At 43.5% G+C, this 20,790-nt stretch overlaps 1 protein-coding gene across 3 annotated transcripts in view; it reads left to right on the top strand.

Annotated features, from left to right (window-relative positions):
- LOC145357830 (uncharacterized) overlaps positions 1 to 20,790 on the top strand; it is a 39,413-nt gene that overhangs the window by 7,825 nt on the left and 10,798 nt on the right. For all 3 annotated transcript variants that reach the window (XM_080211359.1, XM_080211361.1, XM_080211360.1), the window contains 3 exons: positions 12,487 to 12,577; positions 14,796 to 14,971; positions 19,363 to 19,537. In XM_080211359.1, coding sequence (XP_080067485.1) covers positions 12,487 to 12,577; positions 14,796 to 14,971; positions 19,363 to 19,537 — 442 coding nt within the window. The remainder of the gene's footprint in view (positions 1 to 12,486; positions 12,578 to 14,795; positions 14,972 to 19,362; positions 19,538 to 20,790) is intronic.

Below are 20,790 nucleotides of genomic sequence, written 5' to 3'. Positions count from 1 at the left end.
ACAATCCATCAGCATTCCTACAAATTTACGGAGCATGGAATTTGTGGGTGTTGAAGCTATGTTGGAACATCTCACAATTGCGGCTGTGTAAGCTCCTTCAATCGCATTGTGTGTAGATGTAGCTATATTGTGTGGGGTTGTGCATCATACAAAACAGATGGCAATCTGAGGTAGAATAGAGCTACCTATGGAGTGAAACCCTGGCAAGCATCCACAATCTTCAGGGGACAGATGAAAAAAATGGTGATGGATTCCAAGATGATTATTGAACAAAATAAATTTTATTTATTATTGTCACAAGTAGGCTTACATTAACACTGCAATGACGTTACTGTGAAAATCTCCTAGTCACCACACTCCGGCACCAGTTTGGGTATGTGAGGGAGAATTTAGCATGGCCAATGCACCTAACCAGCACGTTCAAACTGTGGGCAGAGACTGGAGCACCCAGAGGACACCCACGCTTCACGGGGAGAATGTGCAAACTCTGCACAGGCAGTTACTCAAGCTGGGAATCGAACCTGGGTACCTGGTGTGTGAGGCATCAGTGCAAGCCAGTGTGGTACATAACCTGCGCACAGGAGAGGGGAGAGGCAAAAAATTAAAGAAAAAGGATATCAGTTAAGAACATAAGAAAATGCAGGAGTCGGCCATCTGGTCCTTTGAGCATACCCCAACATTAAATAAGGTAGTGCGGATCTTTTATTTCAGCTCCGTCTTCTTACCCTATTTCCATATTTCATAATTCTCTTAGTACCCAAAAATGTATTGACCTCATGAATCTGAAATATTCACGTTTGCTGTTTTCAGGCTAGTTGTTTTAAATTGCTAATGCCTGCCTCAATGGAAATAAAGGACTTTTCTATTTCTTAAACAGGTTAGGGAGTTTTGTCTGTGTTTTGTTCAGAAGGGCATCCATGGAGCAAAGCTGTACAGATAAAAATGCACCGTAGTTTTTATAGCAGACTGTGTTTGCTTGAATAAAATAAAACCATTCTCATTAGGTGTGATGCTTGTGCATTGTCTCAATGTTTATTAGAAACACAGCTACTAATAAATGAAAAACAATACCAGACACTAATTGGGTACAATGGGTCAATAGAACATAGAACACTACAGCACAAACAGGCCCTTCGGCCCACAGTTTGCGCCGATCACATCTATACCTAACAAGCCGTAGAACTATCTGTAACTCCAAATGCCATTAGATCCCATGTACTCATCCAGAAGCCTTTTAAAAGACCCCAGCGAGTTTGCCTCTACCACCACTGACAGCAGCCGATTCCACTCACACACCACCCTCTGAGTGAAAAACTTTCCCCTAACATCTCCTCTTTACTTGCTTCCCAGCGCCTTAAGCCTGTGTCCTCTCATAGCGAACATTTCAGCCCTGGGAAATAGCCTCTGAGAATCCACCCTATCTATTCCTGTCAACATTTTATAAACCTCTACCAGGTCGCCTCTCAACCTTCGTCTCTCCAGGGAGAAGAGACCGAGCTCCTTCAACCTATCTTCATAAGGCATACCTCCCAATCCAGGCAGCATCCTTGTAAATCTCCTCTGCACCCTCTCAATAGCTTCCACATCCTTCCTGTAGTGAGGCGACCAGAACTGCGCACAGTACACCAAGTGGGGTCACAAAGGTTCCCTCTGTCCATGATTCTGGTGCCCAAACAGGTTTAAGAGTGAAATATTACAAAACACAACAAAAGCAATATATAAAATTACCAAAGAGCAGGGCAAATAGAAGCAGCCTTTTCCCAGTATTTGAGGGCTATAGAACAAGAGACAACTGGCAAGAGAGGCAGCATGGTGGCACAATGGTTAGAACTACTGCCTCACAGTGCCAGGGACCCAGGTTCAATTCCGGCCTTGTTCACTGTCTGTGTGGAGTTCGCACTTTCTCCCCGTGTCTGCATGTGTTTTCCCCAGGTGCTCCGGTTTCCTCCTACAGTCCAAAAATTTGCGGGTTAGGTTGATTTGCCATGCAAAATTGACCCAAATGTTGGGGGATTAGCAGGGTGAACATGTGAGGTCACAGGAAAGGACCTGGGTGAGATTGTGGTCGATACGGACTCAATGGGCCTAACGGCCTTCTTCTGTACTGTAGGGATTCTATAATTCTATGACCGGCACAAGATTAAATGTAAGCGATTCAGGACTGCGAGCAGGAGAACCTCTTTACATCGGGATCTGGCAAAGTCAATAGGCAAGACAGAAGCTTCATCCACATTCAGAATTAGATTGTATTGGTGGGTGAAGGAAAAGGCGAAATAGGCACATGGGCACAGATCAGGTAAACGTGATTAAGAATATTTAGTCGTGGAGGATAATTGCTGTTGGAATGTGGTTGGGCTGAATGGGCTGACTCTGTATTCTACCTACTGTGTGTATAATAATTCACTCTGAACTCCGAGTTCAGCCATAATTAAAACTCCCATGATATGCATCAGATCACAATTAGATTGAATTCATCCTGAGTCTGTAAGGGGATGAGAGGTTGAGCATGGGGCAGAATTTGTCCATTCAGGGACTCTGTTTTTGTCCGGAATCATAACTTTGAATGGTTAGTTACTCTGTGGTCTTTGTTCATTCTATCTAATTTAAACATTTATGCTCATAAGAGCTATCAAATTATTTTGTACATCATAGTTCGGATGAACTGTACGGAATAGTTACTGTAGTTGCAAATTCTGTGGTTATTTTAATATTGCTTCATATCTGACAATAGTGTGAAATGCTCCATGAGGCAAATCCAGTCATCAGTGCCGCAGAAAGTCATTTTTGGGGTTGTTGCTTCTTACAAGCACTAATCACCGAAATGGTGCAATTTTCAGATTGTACAGTAAATATTCAGTTATAACAATGCTAAGAAATGGTTCAAAGATGTGATGCTTCCATTAAATATCCCAAATTTGCAACAGCCTCCAGAATTATCTCTTAATAGCAAAAAAGTGCAAGTGCTTTTTTTAAAAAAAAACATTGTGAATGTGGCTTCCTTCTTGTAAAAAGCTCTATCGTGATGTCTGAGGACTCTTTCATTCTGCATATTTCACCTGAATATGAAACTTCCATATGCAAAAGTTACCAGGAATAAAACCTGATTAGCTAAGTCATAAGGATGGCATGGTGGCAGAGTGGTTAGCACTGCTGCCTCCTGGCACTAGGGACTCGGGTTCAATTCTGGCCTCGGGTCACTGTCTATGTGGAGTTTTCACATTCTCCCCATGTCTGCGTGGGTTTCCTCTGGGTGCTCCAGTTCCCTCCCACAATCCAAAGATGTGTGTGTTAGGTTGATTGGCCATACTAAATTGATCCTAGTGCCAGGGGATTAACAGAGTGAATATGAGAGGTTGTGGATATAGGGCCTGAGTTGTGATTGGTGAAGGCTCGATGGGCCAAATGGCCTCTTTCTGCACTGGAGGGATTCTATTGATTCTTTGATTCAAAATTAACTGGAACTTGGAGTACTAACCAGCCATGTGAGATTGTCAGTAGTTTTCAAATAGTTTAAATAGAAGGCCATCACTAAAAACTGTAGAAAGAAAACTACTTTTTAAATCATTGGCAACAGAAATATTCAATGATAATTACTTAAAGTTGTGTTTTAATCATGATGTGGAGATGCTGGCATTGGACTGGGGTGGGCAAAGTGAGAAGTCTCACAACGCCATGTTAAAACCCAACAGGTTTATTTGGGATCACGAGCTTTCAGGGCACTGCTCCTTCATCAGGAAGATTTTCACTCACCTGATGAAGGACCAGCACTCCGAAAGCTTGTGATCCCAAATAAACCTGTTGGACTTTAACCTGGTATTGTGAAACTTCTTAATATGTTATAATCAGCAAGCAATTAACTAAAACCAAGGACCTCTGTAGATCAGTAAAGGACAATAAAGGCTTCCCAAGTCCAGCATCGATCTGTTTTGGAAACCTCTGACACCGTGGGTGGGATTTTCCAGCCACTCTCACTCCAAAACCAGAAAATCCTGCCTGAGATCAACAGACCATTCCAGAGTCTGCCCCTCGCTGGCTATGATTCCAGTGGCAGACAGGATGGGTATTTATACCCCTGTATCTTTTTATAAATTAATTTTAAAGGACATGAACATCACTGGCTGGGCCAGCATTTGTTGCCTATCACTAATTGTCCTCCAGTTCAGAGGGCATTTCAGAGTCAACCTCATTGCTGCGGATATAAAGTCACGTGTAGGCCAGACCAAGTAAGAGCAGCAAATTTCCTTCCCTGAAGGATATTAGTGAACCAATTGGGTTTTTACAACAATTGACAATGATTTCATGGTCATCTTTCAAGATTTTTATTGAATTCAAATTTCATCATCTGCCATGGTGGGATTCGAACACGAGTCCCCAGATCTTGTTCTGGGTCTCTGGATTACTAGTCCAGAGAGAATATTCCCTGGTGCATTTGTTGTAGGTATTGTATCTTTGTTTGCAAGAACAGACCTTCTGGCATGTATTCTGGACTTGTAGCTCATGGTTTATATTAAAGATCTTTGGTTAAATATCTAAAAATACATATTGAAGATTTTTACTGTTCTAACCTATGTGACATTTTGTAAGTAATAAGTAACATTTTACCCATATTTTCAATGTTTAGTTGAGGTAAGATGGATTTGTTTTCTGAGGAATAGGTTAAAATGTAAATAGTTAACAAAACTTGCCTACCCATTGATGCAATGATGCCAGTGGAGACTAATATTAGGCTAGTGTATCATAGAATCCCTACAGTCCAGAAGGGGGCTATTTGGCCCATTGAGCCTGCACCAACAACAATCCCACCCAAGCCCTACCCCTGTAACCACACGTATTTACCTTGCTAACCCTGCTGACACTAAGGGGCATTTTAGCATGGCCAATCAACCTAAACCGCACTGCTTTGTAGTTTGGGAGGAAACCCACGCAGACACAGGGAGAACTTGCAAACTCTAAAGCTAGAATCAATCCAGAGTCCCTACGTTAAGCCACTGTGCCACCCAAACAAAGGTGTGCAATGTAGGGTTCAATCCCACAACCCTGAGATAAAGGGTCTCATGCACTACTGACTGAGTTTGCCATGGGTGCACTGTTAAAACTAGTATTTTTAGTTTGGGTTTCCTTCCTTGATGAGTTAAGATTGCTCCACTGTGTCTGCAGTGTGCCATTTGAATATTGGATTTTTAATTGAACTTGGACAGCTCTGGATTCTGGTTCTAAGTGGTGAATAGTGGCTCTGTCAGATGATCTGTGACCTGCTATTTAGAGAAGCTGCATATCTTAAACCTGAAATTAAATTGTGATGTCAGAACTGGATTTAGATCTGCATGTTATACACCCAAAACAGAGGCTGAATATTGGCTCCTAATGCTATGTTTGCCTGATGGCTCACAGTCATGCAGACTTCAGCCAAAAGGACCATTTTTCTTGGTCAATGAAGTGTGCTATAATTATCATGTTTGCAGCCTCTTTTCTGCTGACAAGGAAGTAAGATGCGATTGTTCAGTTTTATTGCTCTGCCCATTACAGGAAGTATAACTCATAACCTGCTGTTCCTTACCATCAGCATTCTGTCCCTCCCTCAGTCAGTTCTAGGTCATCAAGCTCACTGCATGAGTACTGTGCAGTTCAAACCTTTGGTGAGAGGCAGCTCTCCATTCCTGTTCCTGTTAATGCTCTCAGGTTTACAATAGGCAAACTAGACACAAATATTAGAACGCAGGTTCCAGAACATATCTTCAGCTGGAACTGGCTGCTGAATGTGTCATGGTTTGTGTGGGTAGGCGTGGGAGTAATTCAACAGAAGAGCAAGATATAAGGTCCGAGATATCGCTTTCCCTTGACATTGTGGAGATGCATCGCTTTGCCTTCGTCCCTAATGCTCTTGTAAGGAAGGATGTCCATAATGTAACAAAGTCACAGGCTTGAAATCTTTCAACCCTCCTTTAGTTCAGGCCATCATCCTTCCGGTTCTAACCTTATCTGGTAAGCAAAGACTTGTCATCTTGTAGAGAATATGTGCACTAGTCCAGATGAGTGCCCACCCTGCAGCTTACAGTTAAGTGAACAAGTTTGCGTGCAAATAATTTTATGCACAAACTCCTTTTGGTGATATGTCACAGCTTGTACTTATGACTGTCAGTTAACTCAGCCAGCTCGACAGTTGATTTGTGATGAAGCATGACACAGCAGTGCGGGTTCGATTCCCATCCCGGCTGAGGTTATTCATGTCTTCTCAACACTGCCCCGTGCCTGAGGTATGGTGATCCTCAGGTTAAATCACCACCAGTCAGCTCTCCCAAGAGCAGCCTATGTTCACCTGGGACTATTGGCAACAATACTTTTACCTTACTGTATTTATGTCCAGCTGGAGTATGCATTATACTCAATGAGAGAGCTTTAAGCTTGAGGGAGCATTTGTAATGGGCCAGTAAATGTGCAGCAGGCCCATAGTAAGACTTTATCGCATGTACACTTGGGCTTTCTGCTGAAAATTACATTGTGCATTGTTTAACTCAGTAGCTTCCCTAAGGTATGCCATCTTAAGTATTTATTTCCCAGTCCTGGGTAGAGTGTTGGGTTTAAGACGTGCCTACATTCTGTGCGGAATGGCAAACAGGACAATCCTCCTTGGATTCAACTCAAATCTCATCAGTTTAGTTTTACCAACTGTTAGGAGATTTTGATTTTGTGCTGTGCTTTAACTCACTCGCCTGCTGACTCAGTATCGTGCCTTCGCATCTATTTATCCTTCCCATAGATTTTTCAGCTGATTTCTTTCTTCCTTATTTGGACAGGCTGAAAAATAACTGTGTTTGAAATAGAACATAGAACACAGAATACTACAGCACAAACAGGCCCTTCGGCCCACAAGTTGCGCCGATCACATCTATACCTACCAAGCCGTAGAACTATCTGTAACTTCCAATCCCATTAGATCCCATATCCTCATCCAGAAGTCTTTTAAGAGACCCCAGCGAGTTCGCCTCTACCACCGCCGACGGCAGCCAATTCCACTCACTCACCGCCCTCTGAGTGAAAAACTTTCCCCTAACATCTCCTCTGTACTTGCTTCCCAGCACCTTAAACCTCTGTGTCCTCTCGTAGCGACATTTTCAGCCCTGGGAAATATCCTCCGAGAATCCACCCTATCTATTCCTCTCAACATTTTATAAACCTCTATCAGGTCGCCTCTCAACCTTCGTCTCTCCAGGGAGAAGAGACCGAGCTCCCTCAACCTATCTTCATAAGGCATACCTCCCAATCCAGGCAACATCCTTGTAAATCTCCTCTGCACCCTCTCAATAGCTTCCACAACCTTCCTGTAGTGAGGTGACCAGAACTGCACACAGTTCTCCAAGTGGGGTTTGACAAGGGCTGAAATATATAGCTGAAATAACTTTTGGCTCCACATGCAATTACTTACGATTTAATTTAAGGTACTTCCCTTACCTGTGCATGCTTATCATGTAAACGGATTCGTTTTGACATCTTGTAAATTGAGGGAGTATCTCTTCAATCCCTTCAAATTAGGGTGTTAATGTCTGATGATGCACTTGATCTGTCACATCCCACCCCATAGCCCAAGCTAGGCTGACAGCTTATCGTCTAACTCAGAGACCTAGGACTGTATGGTGCCACAGTTGTTAGCACTGCTGCCTAACAGTGCCAGGGACCTGGGTTTGATTGCAGCCTTAGGTGACTGTGCGGAGTTTGCACGTTCTTCCTGTTATGCGTGGGTTTCCTCAGGGTTCCTCCTGCAGTCCAAAGATGTGTTGGTTAGGTGGATTAGCAGGATAAATGTACAGAGTTACTCAGGGTAGGGATTGAGCATGGGTGGGATACTCTGTCAGAGAGCCAGTGCAGACGCAATGGGCCAAATGGCCTCTTTCTACATGATTCTGATTGGATGCACAATTTCCAGCATTGTAAAATAAACCCTTATTCATTCATTATTGTTCTCAATGTTTGTATATTGCCTGTCCTTTTCCTTCCTCCTTATTTTTTCCCCATCTCTCCACTCCTCTTTTAATATTCAGATACATCTTAAACATAGAAACTAAAAGCCAGAGTAGACCATTTGGCCCTTCAAGCCTGCTTCACCATTCGTTTTGAGCATGGCTAATTATCAAATTCAATATCCTGATTGCCCCTTCTTCCATATCTCCTGATCACTTTATTCCCAAGAGCTATATTTAATTTCTTCTTAAAATCAGACAACATTTTGGCCTCAACTACTTTCTGTGGTATTGAATTCCACACATTCACCAGCCTCTGAGTGAAGAAACTTCTCCTCACCTCAGTCCTAAAAACTTTATCTCTCACCCTCAAACTATGACCCCCTAGTTCTGGACTTTCCCACCATCAGGAACGTGTTTTCTGAAAAAAATCATTTTGTCAAAGTTTTTCATTTTGCACTCATCAGGAAAATTGCAACAATACCAACGTTAGGACGAAACAGCTACTTGATATGTATGAGAAGACAGGGCTGATTGGTTGGCAAGTAGAGTCCCATTAGCAAAGGCATTGTCATGGAGAATGCACCAGTTAATGGTGACTGAGAGTTAACTGCCAAAAACTGTCAGTTTAACCAAGCAGCTTGAGTCTGATTGGTCAAGACATTACCCTGTAGAATGAACCAGTGACTTGTGGATTCTTTGTATTCAAAAATAATATCAATGCTGAGTTTTTTTAGTAAAACAATTAACATTTTTAGAATAATTTGATATACATGGTTTCAGATATAAAGCATCATTATACACACAATCCAATCCCCCAACTGAGATGTTTATTTGGAAGAGGTGGTGATTGAAACACTAACAGATTAATTAGTTTGATTAATTTTGATTGGAATTTATGGAATCTACATCAATTTATTAAATATGTTAGAACTGCATTAAAATAATGCATGTACACTTAATGGGTGCAATGTTCTCTCTAAATTTTCTTTATATTGGGTGGGCTCCTATCTCCTCTGAGCACTAACTTTCCGTCCATTGACACCACACATTTCAAAACCATTTGCTTATTGTGTAACAAAAGCAAAGTACTGTGAAGGCTGGAATCTGAAACAAAAACAGAAAATGCTAGAAAATCTCAGCAGGTCTGACAGCACCAGTGGGGAGAGAATAGAGCCAATGTTTCAATACTAGATGACCCTTCGTCAGAGCTAAGAGCAAAGAGAATTAGCAGAGATGTATGCTATGGGGAGGGGGGAGAAGGCTGGAATGGGACAAAGAGAATGTAAATGAGGATACAGAACGCTGAGAAAGGTGCTAAGAGTGTACGTTAAGTGATCAGAATGTGTGAATGGCAGACCAGAGGTGCAGATTGTTAATGGACTGCCTGGTGAAAATGGCAGTTGCCCTGAAGTTGGGGGGAGAGGGGGCAAGTAGGAGAGTGGAATGGAGAAGTGGAAAAACTTAATCCGAGAATTTCAGAGCTATTAGCTCTGAAGAAGGGTTATCCAGATTTGAAACATGGGGTCTATTCTTCCCCACAGATGCTGTCAGACCTGTTGAGATTTTCCAGCATTTTCTGCTTTTGTTTGCTTATTGTCTGATCTGCGTGAACAAAAGCAATTTACAAGTTAGGAGATTTTGACAGAATGTCAAATCATTCTTTCCTCATCGGAACAGAACAATGGATTTACAATAATATTCCAAAAAAAGCTCTACACAGTTTGCTAAAAATAATAAGGGAATCTGGCAAATCCTGTGCCCTGTCTGATGGTGAGTAGGTAAAGTATGAACACATCGGTCTTTAAAACTAATCAGAGACATTGTCTATAATGGAAGCATGTAATTCATTGTAGAATTAATAGTGACAAAACTAATATAGCAAGAATTTGTGTTTTTATAAAGCATTAATTTAACAGACATGTGCTGCAGTGCAATCAACTGAACAACCAGAGTTAGTTCCCATTTGCTTTCAATTTGAGTTCAATGATATCATTTACAGTCACACCCCATTAAATAGAGTACAAGCCAGTTTCACAGCATACTTTTCATGTGTGCCTAATCCACCAAACTGTTCCATACTGCATATTACTGCACAATGGTACAGTGGATAGCACTGCTGCCTCACAGTGCCAGGGACCTGGGCTTGATTCCTGGCCTCGGGTCACTGGCTGCGCAGAGTCTGCATGTTCTCCCCATGTCTGCGTGGGTTTCCTCTGGGTGCTCCAGTTTCCTCCCACAGTCTGAAAGACATGCTAGTTAGGTGCACTGGCCATGCTAAATTCTCCCTCGGTATACCCAAACAGGTGCCGGAGTGTGGCGATGAGGTGATTTTGTTCCAGTAACTTCTTTGCAGTGTTAATGTAAGCCTACTTGTGACACTAATGAATAAACTTTAAAATGTTATTCCTGCCTCCTTAGTGCAACATTGCATATCATCAGGTTAGTTTTATAAATCTCCTATCTACTTCATGTTCAATCTCTGTAATGATAAAGGAGGGTAGGAGAAACTATGAAGCTGGGCTAGCGCTTAATATAAAAAAGGATAGCAAGAGTTTTTATAAATATATAAAAAGGAAGAGGCTGGCTAGGGTGAACGTTGGTCCTTTAGAGGATGAGAAAGGGGACCTAGTGGTAGGGGATGGGGATATGGCTAAGGTATTGAATAACTTTTTTGTTTCTGTCTTCACGGAGGAGGACGTGAATAATTTGCCGGGTGTTAGCGATGGAAAGGTGGTAGGACTGGAGGGTCTTAATGACATTACTGTTACTAGAGAGGCGGTGCTCGACAGACTGGAGGGGCTGATTGTGGACAAGTCCCCAGGACCGGATGGAATGCATCCGAGGGTTCTGAAAGAAATGGCGGAGGTTATAGTGGATGCATTGGTGGTTATTTTCCAGACGTCGCTGGATTCCGGGGAAGTGCCGGAAGATTGGAAAACGGGTAATGTTACACCGTTGTTTAAGAAGGGTGGCAGGCAAAAGGCAGGGAATTATAGGCCGGTTAGTTTAACGTCTGTGGTAGGTAAAATGTTAGAATCCGTCATTAAGGAGGAAATTGCGAGGCACCTTGAAGGCAATTGCTTGATAGAGCAGACGCAGCACAGTTTCATTAAAGGGAAGTCATGTCTGACAAATTTACTGGAGTTCTATGAGGATGTGTCTAGGGCGGTCGATAGAGGAAAGCCGGGGGATGTGGTCTTTCTGGATTTTCAGAAGGCGTTTGACAAAGTGCCTCACAAGAGGTTATTGCAGAAGGTCAGGGGACTTGGAGTTGGGGGTAGGGTGTTAGCGTGGATAGAGGATTGGTTGTCAAATAGGAGGCAGAGAGTGGGGGTCAACGGGTGCTATTCGGATTGGCGGATGGTGACTAGTGGAGTGCCCCAGGGGTCGGTGCTGGGGCCTCAGCTTTTTACCATTTATATAGATGATCTGGAGGAGGGAACCGAGTGTAGGGTGTCGAAATTTGCGGATGACACCAAGATTGGGGGAACGGCAAATTGTGCGGAGGGTGTGGAGAGTCTGCAGAAGGATCTAGATAGGCTGGGCGAATGGGCCAGGAAATGGCAAATGGAATTTAATGTTGGCAAGTGTGAGGTGGTCCACTTTGGTAGGAAGAATGGTAGGAAGGACTATTACTTACGTGGCGAAAAACTGCAGCAGGCGACGGTGCAGAGGGACCTCGGGGTCCTTGTGCGTGAGTCGCAAAAACCCAGCCTGCAGGTGCAGCAGGTGGTCAGGAAGGCGAATGGGATGCTGGCCTTCATAGCGAAGGGGATTGAATATAAAAGTAGGGAGGTCTTGCTGCAGCTGTATAGGGCATTGGTGAGGCCGCAGCTGGAGTACTGTGTGCAGTTTTGGGCGCCGTACCTGCGCAAAGATATTTTGGCCTTGGAGGGAGTGCAGAGGAGGTTTACTAGGCTGATGCCGGAGTTGAGGGGGTTGAGCTATGAGGAGAGGCTGAATAAACTAGGCATGTACTCGTTGGAGTTTAGAAGAATGAGGGGAGATCTCACTGAGACGTATAAGATGATGAATGGGATGGATAGGATAGAGGTGGAGAGACTCTTCCCGCTCAAAAAAGACAGTAGGACTAGGGGGCACAGCCTCAAGATAAAGGGGGGGCGTTTTAGAACGGAGTTGAGGAGGAACTTCTTCACTCAAAGGGTGGTGAATCTCTGGAATTCTCTGTCCGTTGAAGTGGTGGAGGCTGCCTCGCTAAATATTTTCAAGAAGCGGGTTGATGGGTTTTTGATAAGAGAGGGGATTAAGGGTTATGGGGAGAGGGCCGGAAAGTGGAACTGAGCCACGACAGATCAGCCATGATCTTATTGAATGGCGGGGCAGGCTCGAAGGGCTAGATGGCCTGCTCCTGCTCCTATTTCTTATGTTCTTATGTTCTTAAGTTTAAAATATTCATGTGTCGATTATTTTTAACAAAACAAGCAGATCTAACCTTGGGTTATTTTTGTGTTTGTGAAAAGCGCTACTCATTGTTTGCATTCTTGACAACTAACTGCTTTGCTTCAAGGTGGAACTTCAAGACCCAGCTCCGAGAGTAGCAACAAGGCAACTCCGTGATAGCCTCTCAGTCCCCTCGAAATCTCAGCAAGAACAAACAGGTCTGTTTATCATGAGAAAGATACTAACTGAAAGCAATAATCCTCAGCTAACAAGCTCAGCATTAGGCTTGCTGGGACTAACAACCTTTCTGTGTTCTTGAAATTGGAGAGGTGATACCTTTAGTGGTATTATTGCTAGGCTATTAATCCAGAAACTCAACTACTGTGAAGACTGTTTAGAGCTTGTGTACTGGGATGAGAATCCTCAAAGGGAGAACAGGCCACAGAATCCCTACAAAGCAGAATGAGGCCATTCGGCCCATCAAGTCTGCACTACCAATCCCACCCAAGCCCTATCTCCATAACCCCACGTATTTACCCTGCTAATCCCTGTAATTTACACATCCCAGGACACCAAGGACTATTTCTGTTTCTGACCCACACACTCTCGAGTGTCGTCTCCCAGTTGCGAGAACAAGTTCAGCAATTTTTATCCAAGATGTTAGACCTCACAAAATAAAGCAAAAATGCCGCGGTTGCTGGAATATTTTCAGAAAATGCTGAAAATCCTCAATGGGTCATGTAGCAGGGGTGGGGGAAGGAACAAAGTCGCAGCTGCTGCCTGACCCGTGGAATATTTGCAGCATATTCTGCTCAGATATATGAAGTTTAAAAGATAATTGATTCCTCCCTTCCTGTGGGGTTTGTGTGCAGCCTCTGTTCAATGCCTCCCCATGACAGCACTGTTGTGATGTTAAACCTTAACCCATGTGAAATTCTTGAAAGCCGTTACTTTAATTAATGTAAATTCACACTGCTCGTCTCACAAGTATTCTGAGAGGCACACAGCTTTTAATGCCTGTCACCTTTGGTTTCAGTTCTGGCGCTGTGATATTTGTTCTCTGCTTGACGTGTAGCCACCTCTTGCTACCAGACAATGACAACTGTAAGGTTGACCCAAAGAAAAATTTTCCAGCTCTGCCGGCTGCCAGGACCATCCAGGCCCATACAATCAGTGGACTTCTGTCTGGGCTGCCAAATCTCCTGTGGTTGGTCTGGCCACAGTGTTTGGGGCAGGGGGTGGGGGGCAGAAAATCCTGGCTTGAAGTTTGCATAGAGAAAGCATGTTTGACATTCTTAGACTCTCTGACAAAGGGTCATCCATGCTTGAAACGTTGGCTTTATCCTCTCCCCACAGATGTTGTCAGATCTGCAGAGATTTTCCCAGCATTTTCTGTTTTTGTTTCAGACTCCAACATCCACAGTATTTTGCTTTTATTTCACATTCTCAGAATGTTCCTGAGTGTTTCACTCGCAGAAGATGAAGTGTGTTCTCAATTCATTTGCCATTGTAATGTTGGCAGTCATGGCCAACAATTTGTGCACAGCAAGCTCCCAGAGGCAGCCAACGAGAGAAATGACTAGGTGATCTGTTTTCAGTAGTGTTTGGTTGAAGGGGCAGCGTTGGCCTGGGCAATGGAAAGATGGAACATCCATCAGACAAGTGTCTCAGCTGAAAGATAGCACCTCTGGCTGTGCAGCACATCCTCAGTAGCTAGCTTGGGTGTCTGGAGTGGGATTTAATCCTGTGACTGTTTGAATCGGATACAATTCATGGATGTTGTAGGAATTATCCTGTTGCTGTACTGAGGCCAAAGGAGCGGCATGGTGGTGCAGTGGTTAATGCTGCTGCCTCACAGCTCCAGGGACCCGGGTTCAATTCTGGCCTCGGGTCACTGCCAGCGTGGAATTTGCACATTCTCCCTGTGCCTGCATGGGTTTCCTCCCACAGTCCACAAATATACGACTGTGTGCGCGGGTGTATGTGCATGCGTACAACTGGCCTCTCCAGCGCCTAGATGTTACAATGTCTTCTTGCCATTGTCTGTCTGCAGGTGCTGACAATTACACCTTGGTTCCTCTGATTTTCCCCTTTGTGTATCTGGGTTGTTTGTAGCTCTCTCATTCTGGGACTTTCTAAATTAGCATCTGTATACCTCCACTGATCTCTTAGTCATCTAGGTGATCTGTTTCCTCATGATAGCTATTTACACCTGATTCTGTCTCTAACCTCTTTACTGTCTGTTAACTCTGTTTTTCCCATCAGTGCAGCCTGACTGGCTGACTATTTGCAGAATTTTCAGTTTTGATCTGCAGATCATTAGCCCAAGTCTCTGGATTACTAGTCTAGTATGTAACCATTAGCTATCATACCCACTGCTGAGTTGTTTCTGTCAGCCTCTTGCCTTCACTTATGTTTGATTTAATGTAATGACAGATGGGGTGAACCAGGAGTTTTTTAGTCTGCAAGAAGAGACTAAAGAGTCAAGGAAAAGAATTATGAAGATTGAAAATGACATCGAGTGTATTCGATCAGAACTAGACAAACTGCAGATGGAGTGGGAATGCAGACAGCACCACTCACTGGCTGAATGGAATGACTGCAAGGAAGAGGTGAACAAAAGCAGTTCCTCTTTCTGTCTATGAATATTTTTTCTTCAATTGAACGCTGTAGCCAACATCGAGTTGTCTAATAGGAAGCAGAGAGCTGGTATCAATGGGTGCTATTCTGATTGGCGGTTGGTGACTAGTGGAGTGCTGCAGGGATCGGTGCTGGGGCCTCAGCTATTTACCATTTATATAGATGATCTGGAGGGGGCTGAGTGTAGGGTAACGAAATTTGCTGATGACACAAAGATGAGTGGTAAAGCAAATTGCGTGGAGGGTGTGGAAAGTCTGCAGAGGGATCTAGATAGGCTAAGCGAGTGGGCGAGGACCTGGCAGTTGGAGTATGTTTCCAAGTGTGAGGTTATCCACTTTGGCAGAAATAATAGTAGGAGGGATTACTATTTAAAGGCGAAAAGCTGCAGCATGCTACAGTGCAGAGGGACCTGGGGGTCCTTGTGCATGAGTCGCAAAAACCCAGTCTGCAGGTGCAGCAGGTGATCAAGAAGGCGAATGGGATGCTGGCCTTTATAGCGAGGGGGATAGAATATAAAAGCAGGGAGGTCTTGCTGCAACTGTACAGGATACTGGTGAGGCCGCAGCTGGAGTACTGTGTGCAGTTTTGGTCGCCGCACTTGCGCAAGGATATATTGGCCTCGGAGGGAGTGCAGAGGAGGTTCACTAGGCTGATACCGGAGATGAGGGGGTTAGACTATGAAGAGAGACTAAATAGACTGGGTCTGTACTCGTTGGAGTTTAGAAGGATGAGGGGGGATCTTATAGAGACGTATAAGATAATGAAAGGAATGGATAGGGTAGAGGTAGAGAGATTCTTCCCGCTTAGAAAGGATAGCAGGACTAGAAGGCACAGCCTCAAGATAAGGGGGATGCAGTTTAGATCGGAGTTGAGGAGGAACTTCTTCACTCAAAGGGTGGTGAATCTCTGGAATTGTCTGCCCATTGAAGTGGTGGAGGCTACCTCGCTAAATATATTTAAGTCATGGGTAGATAGGTTTTTGACAGACAAGGGAATTAAGGGTTATGGGGAGAAAGCGGGAAAGTGGAACTGATCCACTTCAGATCAGCCATGATCTTATTGAATGGCGGGGCAGGCTCGAAGGGCTAGATGGCCTACTCCTGTTCCTATTTCTTATGTTCTTATGTTCTTGAGAGCCAATGAAAAATAAGCACGCTGGAATCTGTCAGGCACTCACCGACCACATGAGTTACCGTGAGTAAACTCCATTGCACAGAAATAGAACAGCAGCAATCCTTTCCTCCGCATGCACAAACACATGGACGCTCACATCCACATCTACATATGCATTCATCCACAAATTTCTGCGCTCACGTATAGGCCACACACCTCACACTGATTCCCTCTCCCTTTCTCACACCTCACACTGATTCCCTCTCCCTTTCTCACACCTCACACTGATTCCCTCTCTCTTTCTCACACCATACACTGATTCCCTCTCTCTTTCTCTCTCTCACACACACCCCCATACCTCACACTGATTCTCACTCTCTCTATCTCCAACTGCGCTCACCCCAAGGCCAGAATATCCCACTTGAAGTCAACGGATGTTTGTATGAACTGTGTCCTGCCTCCTACAATTCCCATGGTGGGAGGGATGGTAAAATTCCACCCACACACACTTACATCTCTCTCTCACATACACCACACGTTGATTTTGTCTCTCTTTCTCAAACACCTCACACTGATTATCTTTGTTTTACACACACACACACACACACACACACACACACAAAGATTCGCTTTCTCACACAAACACACCTCACACTTATTCTCTCACACACGTTATTATGCAGTGGTTTAATTACACACTGGCATAACTCACATGGTGTGACAGAGAATTGCTGTTTGAAAACAATGATAGTTATCAACTTAGTGTGGTAGGGGATGTGTTGTAGAAAGTGTGCCTAAAATATAGGAACAGAAACAGTCTATTCAACCTTTCAACCCTAATTCTGTCAGTTAGATCATTGCTCATCCGCACCTTAACTCCAGCGATAACTTAACTCCAGCGATAACTTAACTCCAACCAAGTGTCTTGGTTACACACCCCTTATCAAACAAAATGTAATCAACCGCATCACCATAATGTGCAAGGCTTTAAATAGAATATGGACATTATATTCTACCTTTTTTATCAGTTGCAATTATGACAGTGAGTGGTAGTAGTCAGGATCAGGATGATGATTTCACACGTAAGTTTTACAAGCTAAACGTTTTAAAAATATATGCCTTTTGGCTAAGATCAAGTGTAGTATCATGCTATTCTTGGTTAAAGTCATTGGGTTACATTTTAGCTTCATTTGAAGCAATTTTTAAAAGTGGCATCTCGGCCTTTTAGCTAGAATGCAAATGAGATCAAGCCTTGGAGGAGGAGCTATGCCTCCTCCAATCAGCTTGGATCATGTAGATCAAGCCCAAGCCAGGAGGTGAGAGCCCTGTCTTGTCAGCTTGGATCGGGAATGTCCCAACTTGTTGGGACTCTGAATTGGACTTGATTTGATTGGATTGAATTGGAATAAAGTATGTGCTGGAAATGTGAAATTAAAATGGAAACTGCTGGAAAAGTCGGCCAGCGTTTGAAAGGGAAAGATCACTTAATGTTTCTAGTGATGATTAATCTTCATCACATCTCTGCCTAAAGCATTTATTATACAAACAAGGAGCAGGAGTAGGCCATTCAGCCACTTGAGCCCCTCCTGCCATTTAATTAGTTCATGGCTAACCTGTTAATAACCTCAAATCTGTATCCTGCCTACCCCTGATAACCTAACATCCCCTTGCTTACTAAAAATCTCTGCACCTCTGCCTTAAAAATCTACTTTTTCCTGCTTTTCCAGCCCACTGAGTCTACACCAACACATTAGAAACACTTGAACTCCCACCTAATAGCTCTATTAGCCCACATCCCTGAATGTTCTGATGTGCGAAGTGCTCGTCCAGATACTTTCTAAAAGGATGTGATGTAACCAGCCTCCACCACCCTCCTTGGCAGCGCATTCCAGACCATCACTACCCTCTGACTAAAAAGGTTTTTCCTCACATCCTCCCAAAATTCCTGTCCCTCACCTTGAACTCTCTTGACTGACCCTTCAACAAAGGAAAACAGCAGCTGCTTATCCACTCTGTTAATGTCCCTCATAATCTTGTACACTCAATCAGGTCACCCTCTCACTTTTCTCTGCTCCAACAAAAAAAACTCAAGACTATCTAACCTCTGTTCATAACTTAAATGTTCCATCCCAGGCAACATCCTGGTGAATCTCCCCTGCACCCCCTCCAGTGCGATCACATCCTTCCTATAATACGGCAACCAGAACTGCACACACTACTCTAGCTGTAGTCTTACCAAAGTTCTATATAACTCCAACATGACTTCCCTGCCTTTGTAATCTATGCCTCGATTGATAAAGGCAAGTGTCGCATATGCCTTTTTCACCATGCTACTAACATACCCTTCTGCCTTCAAGTTTTTGGACAAATATGCCAAGGTCCCTTTGTTGCACAGAGCTTCCTAGTGTCCTACCATTCATTGAGTGCTTCCTTGTCAAATTACTCCTTCCAAAGTGTATCACCTCACACTTTTCAAGATTAAATCCCATCTGCCACTTGTCTGCCCATTTGAACATTCTGTCCATATCTTCCTGTAGCCCAAGACACTCCCCCTCACTGTTAATCATCTGGCCAATCTCTGTGTCATCTGCAAATTTGCTAATTCTACGCCCACAAAGCCATCCATGTCATATTTATATAAACGACGACTAAAAGGGGGAGCCCAATGCTGATCCCTGGACACTGGCGTCCAGTCACTAAAGCAACCTTCTGTCATGACTCTCTGTCTCCTACAACTGAGCCAATTTGAATCCGTTTCATCCAATTACCCTGTATCCCATGTGAATTTACCTTCTTTATGAGTCTCCCAGGTGGGATCTTGTCAAAAGCTTTGCTGAAATCCACATAAACTACATCAAAAGCACTACATTCATCTACACACCTGGTCACTACCTCAAATAATTCAATCAAATTTGTTAGGTATGACCTTCCTCTGACAAAGCCACACTGACTGATCAAGTTTTGCCTCTCCAAGTGAAGATAGATGCTCTCCTTCAGAACTTTCTCCAATAGTTTCCTTACCGCTGACATGAGAGTCACTGGCCCGTAGTTCCCGGGTTTATCTCTACAACTCATCTCTGTATCTTTCTATTCCAAATGCTGACTGACCTCCTGCGTTTTCTGCCCTTATCAATAATATTACATTATGTTCAAATAAACCTCACGACTGAATAGCTGATTGCTAGAAAATAACATAAGGAAGTTGATAGAAAATTAACAAACATTTGCTGACACTGATTGTACTCTTCAGATATGTGAGGAATGCAGTGAGCAGACAATGGAGATAAAGGACTTGGAACGTCCATTGAAGAGCAAGACGCCAAGGCTAGTAATCCAGGCTCAACATGCCACATGCCGACAGAGGAAAGATTATACGATGAGAGATGAAGTGGACCGTCCTTGCAGTGAACAGGTTACACAGACAGGTAGTGTTCAGTTAAAAGATAAAGATGGCAACATCCTCACCTCTGTCGGTTTGTGAAAAGCACACACGGGCTTCAAAGTGTAATTGTTTCACTTTGTTTGTGCTCTAATGCAAACATACTCAACTAACACTTGCCTTTGAATAAAGTGCTGCATCTGAATCAACTTGGTAAGCAGTGGATCTGAATCGCAAGCAGCTAGTCCTTTAACATTAGTTTTATGCACATGTGTATTTTGAGAGAGTAAACATTGAATTCCTTTAATTCAGTTTGAGCATTAACAGTGCGAATATTAACTGCAATATTTCTTCAATGATCTGATCTCCTGTTGTTAGATTGGCTAGACATATCTCATCTCATAATTTACTATTTAGATGGAGCTTTTGTTGAATGAACCTCAGCTTCTAGTGGTTCTTGCTTGAGAAGCCAGCATGCCTGACTCGGTTTACGTTCCGCTATGTCTGGATCGAGCCAATATTTTGTGCAACCAACATCCCTGTTTCAGGACTGTTCAATAGTAACTCCGATTTCTTAAAAAAAATCGATATATGCTTTTTATTTTTAGTCATTGGATACCAGCAAAAAAGTTTATTTAAAGTTTATTAGTCACAAGTTGGCTTACACTAATGCAATGAAGTTACTGTGAAATTCCCCTAGTCGCCACACTCCGGTGCCTGTTCGTGTCAATGCACCTAACCAGCACGTCTTTCAGACTGTGGAAGGAAACCAGAGCACCCAGGCGAAACCCACACATACACAGGGAGAACATGCAGACTCCACACAGACAGTGACCCAAGCCAGGAATTGAACCCAGTTGCTGGCACTGTGAGGCAGCAATGCTAAACACTGTGCTGCCCTCTGGGGTGTTTTTGAGTTGAACATGATTTATCTCTTTATTATTCTTCCATGCGGTGTGAATATCAGTGGCAAGGCCATCATTTGTTGCAAACACCCGCTTGCCCTTGAGAAGTTGGTGGTGAGCTGCCTTGTTGAGCCACTGCAATATATCTGATGTAGATAATTCTCAGTGATTTTAGAAAGGAGTTCCTGGGTTTTGACCCAGTGACAGTGAAGGAAAAAAAGTCCCTGTCATATTCTGTAGGTTGACTGTAAGTCTTTCTTAACTTCTAGAACTATTTACATTTGGCTGGTATTGGGTACAGGCTAGGAGTTGTCTCCATGCTTTGGTCTGAACTCAATGCTGCTCAACACTGCACTTACCCCAGGGTTTGAGTCAAGTACCTTACATCACTGTG

Source organism: Carcharhinus amblyrhynchos, chromosome 24 (assembly GCF_965287045.1).
Source record: "Carcharhinus amblyrhynchos chromosome 24, sCarAmb.v2.hapA, whole genome shotgun sequence".
Taxonomy (NCBI): Eukaryota; Metazoa; Chordata; class Chondrichthyes; order Carcharhiniformes; family Carcharhinidae; genus Carcharhinus; species Carcharhinus amblyrhynchos.
The sequence above is the reverse complement of the archived record's forward strand: the minus strand, read 5'-3'. Positions and strand labels throughout refer to the sequence as shown.